The sequence below is a fragment of the Colletotrichum truncatum genome, assembly GCF_014235925.2.
Source record: "Colletotrichum truncatum strain CMES1059 chromosome Unknown Contig_0007, whole genome shotgun sequence".
Classification (NCBI taxonomy): Eukaryota; Fungi; Ascomycota; class Sordariomycetes; order Glomerellales; family Glomerellaceae; genus Colletotrichum; species Colletotrichum truncatum.
Window position 1 is genome coordinate 2,722,780 of NW_027222404.1, and position 14,271 is coordinate 2,737,050.

Below are 14,271 nucleotides of genomic sequence, written 5' to 3' on the forward strand. Positions count from 1 at the left end.
ACCGCCTGGGAACCCTTCTTCGTCCTGTCTCTCGTCTCTTCTTTTACTGTAGTTTTCCTAGCTATAGGTCGCCAACCGCCAGAGCAAGTCAGTTGACTTTTTTCTTCCCCCGGTTCTCGTCCAACCCAGCCATCACCATCTCTCATATATCGCCGACCGCCTCTGCAACCTGAGTCCATCGCTCGTCAACTGTGTCTCCGCTCCCCTCACGTGTCTATCCTGCAGCAAGACCCCGAGGTATCAAGTCGTGTCGCATTGGGTCCGGCGTCAACTCGTTTGATTGGAAGAGGAGGACTCTGCACTGGAAGAACAACAACGCACGCATATACATATTCCTGCTTCCGCCCCAGTACCAGCATACCTGTGCCCAACCAGCACAACCCCATTCGAGGCACCCTGCTCCAGATTGCACACGTGGGACGAGTCACCGCCATAGCCAACTTGTCGACTAAGCATCTGAACCGCTTCATTGGGGAAAACCCCAGAAACCTCTTGCACCGCTTTCACGCAGTCATCGGTCACGAGCATCACCGCCGCTTTGAGGGCCGAGTTTGAAACAATACAACGACACGTTCTGTGGGAAGAGAGGGAAAGTTACGAAACGAAAGCAACGCCTAGGATGTCTAAGTAGAGACTCGGCTTACAGGAAACATTGGAAATCGCTGCAACAACAACAACAACCATCTAGCACGACTGCAACACAAGAAATTGTGACTGGCAATGACAGCAGACTAAAAAGGCTCGCACAACATCTCTGGCCGATCACATTGTCACTGTGTTGTCTGGTCTTTTTTTTTTTTTTTCCTCCCAATCATTCGCCAACCCCCACCACATTCGCCAAGGTGCAACAACACAGCGACCCCAACATCGTCATATTTACTGTGCCCCAGCCGCCACCCCCAACTTCGACCATTGCCACCCATTACATCAACAACAACATTCCTAACAAAGACTTTAACCACTGTCGTTCCTCGCCACAAAATCTTTTCCGTTTAGGCACAACAGCTCTAGGCTGAGGTAGACACGATGTCGCCTAGGCTTAAGCCGTTATTGCTACCCCAGCTGGTGGAGGAGCGCCGTAGATATGAGGAACAGCAACCCGATTTTGTAGACGGCGATCTCGACCGTCAATATGTCTACTACACGACAAACTCATCTTCTTCCGACGTCGCTTCACCAGTCACGCCAACTTTCTCAACCCGTGGACACGTGCGCTATTCTAGCTCTTCGTCATCACTCGATCTCCCCCCCGCTTGCCTCAATGACAGCCCTTCGTCACCGACTTCAACCTCTCAATCCAAGTCATCCAAGCGGCCTCTTCCTGACGTGCAGGAAGAACCTCTGGAACGCGAAGAGTTTGACGAGAGCACCATCCTAGCGGAGCCCTTTGATCTCTACAATTGCTTGTGTAAGTCGTATGGCATTTCCGAGCCAGTGGAAGCGTGCTAACAATTGGGTGTAGGTGATGAGCCATGCATTCACCACGAAAGTTCCGAAACGCTTCACAGCGTGTACCCCGCCGATTTCGATATTGACTACGACCTGGGATTCGCGAGCGACACTGACTACTCGGCGACTTTGGAGAGCAAACGAAGCGGCACTGAGTCACCCTTCTCTGGCCTCGCTACCCGCATCGGAACACGCTTCCCTCAATTGTCGCGTTGGAAGTCTACAAAGCGGGCTCAACTGACCGCTTCGCCAACGACCGAGCTTACCTTTGAGAATGCTCACTCGGTATCCCGAGCTGCTTCAAGCCGATCATCATCACTGTCCGGTCCCACTAGACAAATCGCCGAACTGTCAATCCCCACGCCTGCAACATCGTTCTGGGAAAGTAACGAGAGTGTGGATGTTCCGGCTCCAATTGATATTGAAAAGGCCAACAACGAGAGGGACAGCATTGAGCGTGACCGTGCTATGGCTGCGACGCCACTGCTTCCTCCGCTTTTGAATACGCCTCCAACCGAAGCACCTCAACCCAGTCCGCTCCAGTCTCCAACCGTGGCACCAACCGTACTCTCGATGGAGTTCCCTTCCACCCAATCGCTAGCTCATGTTCCAACACCTTCCCTCAGCGCGAAGCCCTCCATCTCATCCTTCCGACACGCCCAGTCAAGCCAAGAGCTACCCATTGGTTACCCATCTATTTTACAAGACTATGACGAATGGTCAGACCGTCTGGGTCACGCAAACTTTAGCATCACTCCGCAGCCATATGAGCCGAACGAGGCCAATATGGAGACCCTTCGTCTTCTTCGTGCTGACTGGGAAGCCGCCCGCGTCAACTATACCAAGCACCTTGTCCGCACCGGCGAGAACTACGGCGAGACGTCAAAGATCTACGCACTGACCGAAGCGAAGTGGGCCGAGATTGAAAAGAGCTGGCGTAACTTTCATGAACAGACGATGGAACGTATCCTTGCCGCCAGCAAGACAAGCTCTCAACGCCCCGAAGTCTCCCGTAGCCGTAGCCGTGGACGCGTTCGTGCCGGCAGCGGGGGGTCTGCCATCTTGCGCCGTCCTGCCAATGACAACGTTTTCGCTAACGAGCAATGGCGACGCTTGGAAGACGGCTTGCCCACTGCTATCCCTCGGCTTCTCGATGCCGAGGGCAAGTTTCCGGAGCGTGGAGACGAGGACATTGTTGGACCAATGGAGCGCGACACCAAGATGATACGGTCCAGAAGTGAGGAGCGCAAGAGCACTCGCTTCTGGCGCAACCTGGCCGAAAAGGTTGGCCTTCGAAAGTGAAAAAAAGATATTGAATCGATGCAGAGTCTGAAGCTGGGCACTTCAGATATGAGCCCACGGGCACGGATCTGCTGTCACGATTAATGCCCTCGAGACAACGATGACGATCATGAACCACCGACATCGATGAATTCTGCCCTTCCTTTCAAGCTTGTTTTACGAGATACCCCACCATTGTCACTCCTTTATCACGACGCCTAAACCAGGCTATGTTTCTTACGAAATCTAACGACTACGCCTTTGCTCTTTCATCTTTTTTTTTTTCATCAACTAGAAGGGCCCCGAACTGGGCCGCCCAAAATTATTATTGTCTTTTGTCTATTATCTAAAACTACTACTGTCTAGAACAGTGAAGCGCTCGTGGCGGTGCTTTAAGCCTGTAAATACTTTTCCGAGTTGCCGGGGGGAATATATGGAGCCACTGGAAGGAGGTGTTCAAAAAAGAAACGGGACAAACCGATATTAGACCTGGGAGGAAAACCAAACGGAGTTACAGTTCAGGCCCACAGGATCGTGGCTGCCTATTGTTTTGTGGATTTGGGCGTATCACCGGAGCGAGGCTTGGTACTACAGAGCCCGCCGTATTGTACAGAGTTGTTTTTCTTTACTCGTAGCTCTTGTCTGACGGACAAAAGAGCTGAGCTGTGTCCATTTTGGCCGCAGTCTCCAGCCTAGTGCCGTGAGTGTGGAGGGCGATAGCCCGCCACATCGACATGGCTCAAATAAAATAACTTGATAAACCACTGTCCCACGCCATGATGTGAATTTTACTTATTTTTTCGTATTGGGATTCACTTCTACGTCGTTCCCTTGGCACCTCGTATACAGACGGCGTGGATGTGGTTGCGTTGGGGAAACACAACCTCGGAAGCCTTGAACCTCACCTTCACGTAGTCTGTCTCTTTACAACGGATACACTTCGCGACGACGGCAGATGCAACGTTGTCGCTTCCCATTTCCTCGCGGCGGTGCCTCTGTGTCGTAAACTACCACCCACAAACTTTCAGATCTCTTATGCTTCCCTGCCCGCCCGCCCCCCACCCCCCGCTTCTCATCTGCCGCTACCAAGACTAAGACTGTGCGGCTCGCATTGCAGCGTCACTGTCCTTCGCCGTCATCTGCAGCGGGAGAAATCAGAGAATGAGACACCGAGATGGATTGGGCATTTTCAGGCGGGAGAGGAGGGTTCGATGTGTGCGGCTGTCATTCGGCGCCACGTGTTTCGGATGCGGGATGCTGCTGCCGCGTTTACGCTAAGGGGGAAGGGGGGGGGGGGGGGGGGGGGGGGGGCAAAGTACCTGAGGTTTGTTTGGAAAGTTGCTTGTTTACTGCGGGTTTCCTTTTCTGCATTTTTTTTTTTTTTGGCTCGTTTTTGAGTCCCCTCCCTTCTCATGCAATGTGGCCGCGGGGGGCTCTTGGGTGCATTTGATGACGGGAGGGGAGACGGGCAGCTGGCGGTGGCGTGGGCTAAGGCACTCACTCTGCGCACACGCAAGCCCTGCCTCATGCCGGCAGAGTTGCGGCATAAGGGCGCCGATTGGGGAGGGAGGCCAGGTGGTGGGTAGGTGCAGTGAATAAATACGTGCGTAAGGTCTGGCTGCTGAAGTGAGATGGGTGAGTGGAGAGGGGGGGTTGTTGGGGGGGGGAAGGGTTTTGGGGGTTGGAGTGGGATGGAGGGGTTGTATGGATGAGACGGGCTGGTATGCAGGTCGCCGCCGGGGGGGGTGGTTTAGGGGGAATCGACGGGTCTTTTTTCCGCTGGAAAATAGGGAATCAGGCTTCGGGAGGAAGCTTATGGCGTTCTGGGGGATACATGGAGAAGAGGGGTAAACAAGATGTGAGATGTGAGAGGTGGTGACGGGAGATTGCAGTTGATGGCTCGAGTCGCTGTTGGAGTGAGATGCTGAGATTTCGAGGGTCGGCTATTTATGGGTAGGTGGTACTGATGCCAGCGGGTTTCAGATTGGAGATTCGCCTGAATTATTGGGAGTGAGGTGAGAACGCGGCTGACGACGTCTGTGGTCCTTACCGTGTTCCGGAGATACGATACCGAGGGTGAGGTCCGGTCTTCTGCCGATGTGGATCGGTGTTGGGGCCGGCTCCGTGTCTGGTTCGGTTAATAAGCGGGTCCTTCGCGGCCGTCTTCCCGCCGTTGGTGTAATCAATGCATGATGATGTCCCCCTAGTCGAAAATTAGCAACCAAAATGGAAGGTACGCTTAGATATTACAAATGGTGGTACAAGTCTACAAACAATACCGTGATTAATAATGTGCTTATCATTATCAACTACACTGTTTGAGCGGAATATGGATGCCGCTCTGCTAGGAGAATAAAAAGTGCAATGTACACATCCCCGAAAGTACATATTATAGCTCAACTCCGACGTATGTTGTAAACTTAGTAAATATACCGATTACTTCGAAATGGCGCCTATCCGGATTGCACTCATCGGCCTCTCCGCCAGCGCAAAAACATCCTGGGCTTCCGAAGGTCACTTACCCTACCTCCTTTCCCCATATGGGCAGAAACGCTACCGAATCGTCGCCCTGCTTAATTCCAGCGTCACAGCAGCCGAAGCAGCTCGCGCGCACTTCAATCTCCCGACCAGCGTGAAGGCTTACGGCGACCCAGATGCTCTAGCACAGGATCCAGAAGTAGACCTCGTGGTCTGCAACACCCGCGTCGACACGCACTTCGCCCTCGCTGCCCCATCGGCTAGACAGGGCAAGGCAATCTACGTCGAGTGGCCTCCCACCCATGATCTGGCGAGTTCAGAGGAGCTCGCCGCGTTGGTTGCTTCATCTGGCAGAGACAGCATCGTCGGGTTACAGGGACAAGTTGCGAGAGTCGTGCTCAAGATCAAAGAGGTGGTTGATTCAGGGCGCATTGGGCGGATCCTCGGCAGCGACGTCGAAGCGTACGGGAACCTTCTGGCAAGGGATGAACTCCCAGAGGGATTGGCATATTTCGCGGATAGAAAGGTTGGCGGGAACCCCGTCACCATCGCGTTCGCTCACATGATTGACTACGTTCACCATGTTCTCGGCGAGTTTGAAGAGTTTGAGAGCCGGATGCAGCGTCAGAGGCCGCTGATCGACGTTATCGCCAGTGACGGGCAGCGGAAGAGCGTGGAATCGGACGTTCCTGATTTCATTGCGCTGCATGGCGCTATCAAGGGCGAAAACACGGTAGAAGGCGCTACTCTGGCAGTCAGGTTTAGGAATGGCACTCCGATTAAGGGACGGTCTGCTTTTATGTGGAGGATTGTGGGGGAGAAGGGGGAGATTGAGGTTGAGAGCCCTTCGGGGCCGTATTTGCATTCGGACTCATATGATGAGCCGATTGTGATCCGTGTTCATGATCACGCTAAGAATGTTGTTGAGGAGGTGAGTTGGGACTGGGAGGAATGGCAGAAGTCTTTGCCTATTCGTGCCAGAAATGTGGGAGAGATCTATGAGAGATTTGCTGCCGGGGTGGAAGGGAAAAGGGAGGAGGGGAGAGGGACACGCAGGTGGCCTTCACTTCAGAATGCTGTTGTGCGGATGAGGCAGTTGGATTTACTTTGGCGGAGGTTCGATGAACAGAAGTACTAGGAATGAGATATGGGGGTCTTGATAGGGGTTAAGGTGAGATCAGGTTCGTGGTGAGCTGTATTATGTTTCTTCAACTTGAAGCTCCCTCTTCTCTCATAGCCCAGTTTGTATAGAAGGAGCACATTTCCCTGTTCACCAGCTGCCAGGAAACAAAACTAGAAAACTTGATTCGTCAATCATCATCTGGAAGGATTGCTTAATTGCACTGACGGCGCCACTGTGATTTCTCATTATTAGTTGTCATACTAACGCCCTTACACGGCCTCTAGCGACAAATTGGCATCATTACTTCTAACAGTTGCCTTGCCTGCTTGGGTTAATCAGATATATTTGGTGAATTAGTGCTAAATAGTTCTTCTTCGCTGATTCCACGATTTACTTGTCATGGAAGTTCTACAATTTCCTTCTTCACAAGAGTTGGGAACGTTTTCAGACCATCAACGTCGGACTATAGCTGTGCTATGCAATCTATTTATTGACAGAGACAGGGGCATCCCAAGTGGCCCCTCTTACTTACGTACAAATCTGGAAGTAGACATTAGTCCCTTGTTCGATATGATTCGCATTGAAAGGCGAGACCCACCACATCTTACCAGAACCATGATTAAGAGGGAGAGTGAATTGTACGTATAGGAAACACTCATTGTTTACTATGCCAGCTTCTTAAAGGGAATTGTTTGTTAAAGCCCCGAGATGTCGTGAAGATCACCCTTTCACAGATGGTTAAGCGCTGCAAACCCCTGTGTCGTGATAGGAAAAGTTGCCGTAGTTACAACTTCATGCCCCTGAAGTGATGACGTTTCAGTGCAGATAACCTTAGTTTAAAGTATAGCGGGGGTCGTGGCATGGGGACAAAGTCTCTGCAGCCAAGGTCTCACAAATACCAAGGTGGATCGAGTGGGCAGTTGCATCTAACAAGAGACGTTTACAAATAGAATTAGGGATAGCCGAGGCTTGAACTAAACAATGCGCACATTATACTCCTGGGAACTAGCAGCTACTGAAGTCCGATGTTGGAGATAGCATGGATACATGCTAAGTGATTTCTAGATTTCAAAATGCCACAACAGGGTTGTGATTTGTGGCCTCTCGTCGCAACTACGTCGCATCTAGCTAGCCATTCTTCAAATCAGAAGAGCACAAGAGAATGGGTTCTTGATAGTTCCGGCTTCGTATTGGTGAATCTGAGAGATGTTAGCGTGATAAACTTCTTCTGGGGAATTGGATGAAACTTACAATGCTCACGATGCAGGAGTATGTTCCACAGACCAAGACTACCAGTCCCATGACAAAAATGAGACCGTTGAGGATACTCCAGAAGATGTTCTTCTTCTCGTACCACTTGCCCTCCTTGATGAGAATGAACCACATCATGGCCGGGATATACAACGTGAAGCCAGAGTTGAGCAAACTCGAGACAATACCAATCAACTCGCTGAAGAAAGGAATAGCTTCGGCAACAACAAATCCAATCCAGGTGAAGACGGTGATCAATGCCAACCATGTGATCCAGCCCTGCTTGGTGTTGATGTAGCGCGTAACGCTATCCTTGTACACTCTTCCGTGAATGTATCGTGCGGCGACTGTTGTGCAGATGGAGCCACTGATGAAGATAACAGGCAGCGCGACACCGAATGCCACCTTGGTAACTGTCTTTGAGGTGGACAAGATGGCAGGAGACGCCACATCGGGGCCCACAAAGGAGTAAATGAGCGATCCGGTGAGGGTATAAATGACGATCTCAAGAACTCCCAAGGACCAGACAGACTTCATGTAATCAGTCGGCGTATGCATTTCGTCCATGAAGGAAAACTGCGAGATGGAGAAGCTGTACGCGAAGAAGATGTTGCAAATGGCCAGGAAGGCGCTGGAAAACGAGATGTCTTCCTTGGGCCAAGCTGACCACTGAGCTGGGGTCTCGGCGGCGGAGTTGGTAATTCCGGTCGCGATCATGGTGATTCCGATGGCGAGGATGATCGAGGCAAAGTCGATGTAGCCAAGGATGGCCATCTCTGCGAAACTAGGGGGGATCGCCAGAATGATGAGAATAATGGCGGAAACGACACCCCAGACCACACTGCAGATGTGGCTTTCGGTAAGAACTTGAAAGGCAATAGTCCCCGTCAAACAATGAGAGGCCGTAAGGAGAACCAGCATCAGGGTCAACATGACACCGAAGATCTCGGATCCAATACGGCCAAACATGAGCCCTCCTGCGGCAGGGTAGTGTTCCACGTGGGGGAACTTGACCTTGACCTTGCCGACGATGTAGGATGTGTAGATGGCGATAAGACCGATACCAATGGAACAGATGACACCAGCGACCATTCCCAGGGTGGCAAAGGCACCCGGGATGGACAGCGAACCGAGAGCAACGGCTTGGACAATCAGGACTATCACAAGACGCTTCCAGCCGAGGCGATGGAACTTGGCGTTTCCAGCCATGATCTTACGCTTCTCGAACTCGGTCACTTCACCGACCAGCTTCTCGCTGGTGTTGTCGTCCGGAGCAAACATGTTACCTGCGCCATGGTTGTTGCCGTCGTTGTTGTTGGTGGTGGTGGTGGTGGTGTTGTTGTTCTTCTTCTTGTTCCCAGGTGCGGTGATCTGGTCGGCGGTCTCAGCCGCAGGAGGAGTAGTTGTGTTGGGGATCATTGTAATTTGTCAATTAGTCCCACATTGTCACACAGACGGTTATGAGATCCACGACTCCTAGAATCAGGGATTGCAGAGAAGCTGAGGCTGAGAGAAGGATATGCGGGTGTCTATTGTGTGGCGTGAGCTTGACAGCACATGTAGTTTGGAGCTCGTCCAAAGGACCAAGGGATGGAGCCCTTTTGAGGTAACCTTTTTGCACTGGAGCATGTCGCCCCATTCACCGAGTTCGGACCTTGAACTCAGGGACCCTAGAGAATCTGGACATCAGTAGAGTCAGTCGATGAAGTGAAATAAAGCGTCCTACAGGGTCACAGCCCCACTGACTCACAACGGGGTTGAACCCGCACCAGTCGATGATGGCCAGTCGCGAGGAAAATTTTTCGTATCCCCAATGTTCATTACGTAGTAATCAATTGAAGTGGAGCTTTCTATGCTAGGAATGTCTAGACAAAGGGACGGGCCATCCGGATTATGAAGGCGTTGGTCAGGGTTCTGGCCCGCCGGTTTGCATGAGAGAAAACCAGCCCACGAACACGGTGCAACATGGTTTATCTGTTTGTAATAACGTGATAGTTATTGGACAATGAGTTGAACTCTTATATCCCTTTCTTTACACTTAACTTACCAATTGAGCAGTGTTGGGAGCTGAGCATCTCTGGGGAGAAAGTCGAGAACTCAAAATTTTCATCGAAAAGACATTAATAACAAAAACTAACATAAGTGCCATATAGGTCGACTGTTACGTAATCTGGAACTATACTGTGGGGTTCTCGGTTGGGATTCCCCAGAACTCATACTATGTAGGCAGGTGCTTTCTCTACCGTTGTTGAAAACCCTCTCCAGCTACCTAGGATGGTCTAGACACATACAGGCAGTACTCCGTATTAAGCATTCAGATCCCGTGTTGCGCGTTGCCACTATTTCTCTTCGCTTGTCAGTCTGGAGGTACCTTTCTATGCGAGTAGTTACTAGTGTATGCTTATGTAATTCGGTCATGACAGGAGAAGTTTTAACCTCAAAGTGCACCTTACCTATGCAATCGTGGAACACTAGCGCAATTTCCGGACGAAAGGAATACATCCATACTCTTTTTTTTGTTTTTAACTTAGATTCTTCACATGTATTGCTGTGCTCCTGTCATATGCTTGTGATATGTATACTCATTGTTACACGTGATATTTCACGTGGTGTCAGGGATCAAATGCGATGTCGATCACCTCCATTGCCCCAGCAGTTACTCCACTCTTAACGGCACCGTGTCCACGGAAGATGTATGGCAAACCTGATTCTGTCAGTGACATAGGGGTCCACGCGGTGCATACTATCTGCCGAATTGTCAGCGTCTACTAGCAGGGCTAACGGCTTCCTGGACAGAACCCTATGCTGATCAGCTCCCTGGTGAATCTAGATGACATACTATGTAGACATGTGCATGTGATAAAAATAATTGCAGCTTCCGAAGACTACTACTACTTTGGTAAGAGAGAAAACAGGCATGTTTGAAAAGGAAAACTCTTCTTGTAGTAACTTCGTAGTGAAAATGCATTCCTCCAGGAGAGCGATTGTAGCGGGGGTTTTCTCAGAAACAAGTATGGAAGCACGTAAGGCTAATCCAGCAGCGCAGTGTTGGTGGACTTACACGAATCTCCTATCTGATATACACTCCTCTAGAGAGAGAAAAGGACGTGTAGAACCGAATAACAGTTTCTTCCTCAGCTTCATAGTATTCATTAATCAATCACCTTGCTTTGCAATGTGAACTAGCCATGGATTGCAACCTCGATTTTAGAATAATCACCTAGTCGTGTAAGACGAAAAAGTTCATTCTGGTACCTACCAACACACTGTGTTCGCAAGATCTTGAGCTATTTGCTCACTGTATATATTTCTTCATATTTTAGAGGCTTTGTTCGAGATCGAAGGACTAGCGAGAAGTGAAGGCAACAACTCCACGGGTTTGCAGCTCGAATATTTTGTATCTTGTTGTAACTAGGCTAGCCCGACGCCATATACCACCAGGTCGAACAGCACCGCTACCCCATTCTGGGCTGCAATATCTTAGGCGTTACGATGCCACCGTTTCATAGTAGTCTCGCCATTCGCCAATGTCAGGATACCATTTCATGATTCGGCCAGTAGGGTTTCCATCACTATCGAAATGCAGCTCACGCCGCGCAAGTTGTGACCACATCTCGACATCGTCGCCGCCCACGGCTAAATTCTCCGCTTCAACCTCGACATTTCTTAGCGCAATGCTGTGAAACGTTCTACTATCCCACAAACCGTCACGTCGGTTGAACTTTCCCAAAAGATATGTTGCTCTGTGCCTCAATGCAGCATCGCGACATTGGCACGCTGCGACGAAAAGGGCCATCGTGGGCCCGTTGTCCATGCTGAACACATCGGCGCATCCTCCACAGTTGGACTGCCTTTGGATGATGATCTCCGCCAGCTGTATCATTTCCCGGAATGCAGGCGTCAGCACCTCCACTGTCTTGGCATCCTTGTAGCTCATGCTGATCGCGTCGGTCCAGAGCAGTAGATGCTGGACTCGTAGATTGCACGCTTCGACATACGTGTCAAAATCTCGTTCCTGGTTGAGTCTGAGGTAGTCGTAGACGCCCTGGAAGGCGTTGTGCCAGCGCCTAAGGTGACCAAGAAACTCGGGAAGAACTGCCCTAAGCTGATCGGTGTCGCCTAGTTCGGAAGTCTTCCTAGACCAAGTGCCAACGAGCATCTCCTGCGACATATCGTCGGCGTACATCTCAGTGTAAATGGGGCACCTGTGACAGGTGTAATGCTGTACGATTCTCCACCATCGCCGTGCGACATGAAGATCGGCGAACGTGGAAGGCATCTCCTGCACAGCGAATGGCCGTTTGCTTCCCCGGCAGCACCAACTGATCTCCCTCGTATCCTTCGAATGGAGCACGTTGTGCGACCACGACTGCATCGTCATGCCTTGAAATATCCATGCAGCATCGTCGCATAGAGAGCGGACAGAGTCTGTCTGCGGCGCGTCCTCTACCATTGAGCGCCGATTGAAGTAGTGCTCCATCATCTTGTAAGCGTGGTTCACATGCGACAGCGCCGCGTTACGGTCGCCGTGTAAACACTCAAACGTGACGAACAGCACACAGCAGATGATGGCCCACAACATGTTTTCGCTTGACGGCTTCGACGTGCGTACGAGCTTGATAGCCCGCCCGTAGTGTCTCAGCGCAACCTCGTAATGCGGCCCATTGCTGTAAAACTCCTTTCGGGTCCGGCGCTTGAGGTTGGGGACAAGGGCACGAGCCATCGCGGCCATTGCAAGGGCGGCGTGCTTGATGGCCGGCTCCTGGCGAGCAAGCTGTGGTAAGATACGGCTCATGACATCGTTGGGGAAGAGATATATCCTGCCGACGAGGCCGCGCCAAAATTCGAAATAGCCTTGCTCTTCGGGATTTCTTAAGAAGGCTCCATCATAGCTGGGTTCCATGAGGACATCCTGCACCCTCACTGTTCCTTTGGCTAGGATTTTCCGCGGAGCTGCTTGAATGCGGCGGTCAGATCCGTATCCTTCACATGCCACCGGGTTTCGAGTCGACCTTGTGCATCTCAAACAAAAAGGTCGTGTCTCGTCGCACTTTACATGTCGTCGTCTGGGTTGGTGGTTAAGATTGCTGAATCCTGCGGACAAGGGTGCAACGATGCTTGATGGCGGTACTTACTTGCATGTGATACAGCCGGTCCTTACCTTCGTTGCGCCGACCCGCTTGTTTCGAGGGCGCTCCTGTAAGGTGAAAGTAGCCATCTGGGGGGACATTCCTGGAAGTCTAAGACAGTGAGAAATGACCCTCAAAGACTAGTCTCCACGATGGCGAATGTGCTGACGCGGGCGGCGTACCTTGTCTTCCTTCCCCGAGCCCCGGTCATCAGCGGAGCCAGGCCACCGACAGTGGGGCCGGGACTGGACGCCGTGGAATTCGACGTTGAGCCTGAGGATTGCGAGGCCATTTCAAGTTTGTGAAGTTCAGGCCCAAGAATGAGACATTTGGAATCAAGAGAGAGGAGGATCCGCGGAAGTAACGTCTAGTTCTTTGAGACGACCTGAGGTATAAATTGTTGATGCCTGCAGACGTCAGCGTTCTACCGAAGAGGAGCGTGAGACTGAACTGGTTAGCGCGGTAGGGCAGAATCCTTCGCGCAGACAAATGGTCATCATCAAATACAGCCCCCCCTACCCTGGACGAGGAGCTTATTGGCTGGGATCTTATCAGGCACCGCCGAAGTTCGGACAAAGGAGTCTATGGTTTTTGGAGAGCAATGTCTAGTCAGGAGAGGTGGCGGCCATAGCTAAATAGCTCTGCGCATCGTCATCGTTCGTGTTATTTAACCTTGATGCAGACAAAGGGGTTCCAGAACGTTGTGTGCCATGGTTGGTTCCAGAGCAATACGACCTTGCCATTGGGTCCTTCACAGCCACGAAGGATGAGTTTCCTATCTGGAGGGGATAATCTGATTGAACGGTCGCTATGAAGCTTGCTGATCTTCGTGAAGGCCTCCTCCAATCAAATCACCCAGGTCGTATACGCGGGCTCCTTTATAACCTGGTGCTGTCAGTTTCACGATTTCGGATATTGGTAGGGAAATCTGATATCCTTGGAATCGCTAGATATGAGATTGTATGCATTGGTTGCAACGTCACCCTTGATTTGTTGCGGTTGCAGCGAGTAGTTTCGTGTAAACTTCATGGCTAAGGTCGGGCGAAGGTTGGCATTGTTTAAAACCAAGGAGATCCGCGAATTAGTATGGGGCTACAAGGGGAGTAAGGGGCCGCTACAGCGCAACGGTTGCTTCTGTCATAGAGCCCCTCCCACTGAAAGCCACTGGTAGCTACCGCTCAACCACAACCAAAGATGTTTATCTATTATGCCAGGCACAACATTCCTTCCCCTGCAGGTCAGTGTAAGAGACCTAGATTTACAGGCCCATCTCTACCCCCAGCCGGGTATAAATCGTGTGCAAATGTAAACTGTGCAGTGTCGTTTGAACTTATAGGGCGATCCTCTTACTATTCAGTGCGAGCCTGAACACATTTAGCCATTTACAGCGACACATGCTAGTTGATGCAGCGGAGATCGCCTTTCACGATAAAATTCAGAATCGGCAAATTGTGAAAATGATAATCCAATTGATTGTCAAACTATTTAATATATGCTTCAATGAATTTTGAATATTACTGACAAATGAAATAAACAGGCTAACTCTGGAATCATTAGAAG

At 50.9% G+C, this 14,271-nt stretch overlaps 4 protein-coding genes across 4 annotated transcripts; 2 read left to right on the plus strand and 2 right to left on the minus strand.

Moving 5' to 3' along the window:
* Positions 1 to 1,026: 1,026 nt before the first annotated feature.
* CTRU02_211153 (uncharacterized protein) lies at positions 1,027 to 2,751 on the plus strand (the record flags this gene model as incomplete). The annotated part of the gene is made up of 2 exons (XM_036720178.1): positions 1,027 to 1,408; positions 1,463 to 2,751. 2 exons carry the CDS (start codon positions 1,027 to 1,029, stop codon positions 2,749 to 2,751), a joined length of 1,671 nt encoding a protein of 556 aa, XP_036587921.1.
* Positions 2,752 to 5,176: 2,425 nt separating this feature from the next.
* Positions 5,177 to 6,346, plus strand: CTRU02_211154 (oxidoreductase family protein; the record flags this gene model as incomplete). The annotated part of the gene is made up of 1 exon (XM_036720179.1): positions 5,177 to 6,346. One exon carries the CDS (start codon positions 5,177 to 5,179, stop codon positions 6,344 to 6,346), a length of 1,170 nt encoding a protein of 389 aa, XP_036587922.1.
* Positions 6,347 to 7,540: 1,194 nt separating this feature from the next.
* CTRU02_211155 (uncharacterized protein) lies at positions 7,541 to 9,001 on the minus strand (the record flags this gene model as incomplete). The annotated part of the gene is made up of 1 exon (XM_036720180.1): positions 7,541 to 9,001. The coding sequence occupies one exon, from the start codon at positions 8,999 to 9,001 to the stop codon at positions 7,541 to 7,543; it is 1,461 nt and encodes a 486-aa protein (XP_036587923.1).
* Positions 9,002 to 11,069: 2,068 nt separating this feature from the next.
* CTRU02_211156 (uncharacterized protein) lies at positions 11,070 to 13,003 on the minus strand (the record flags this gene model as incomplete). Its single annotated transcript, XM_036720181.1, has 3 exons — positions 11,070 to 12,648; positions 12,718 to 12,822; positions 12,894 to 13,003. The coding sequence occupies 3 exons, from the start codon at positions 13,001 to 13,003 to the stop codon at positions 11,070 to 11,072; spliced, it is 1,794 nt and encodes a 597-aa protein (XP_036587924.1).
* Positions 13,004 to 14,271: the final 1,268 nt, after the last annotated feature.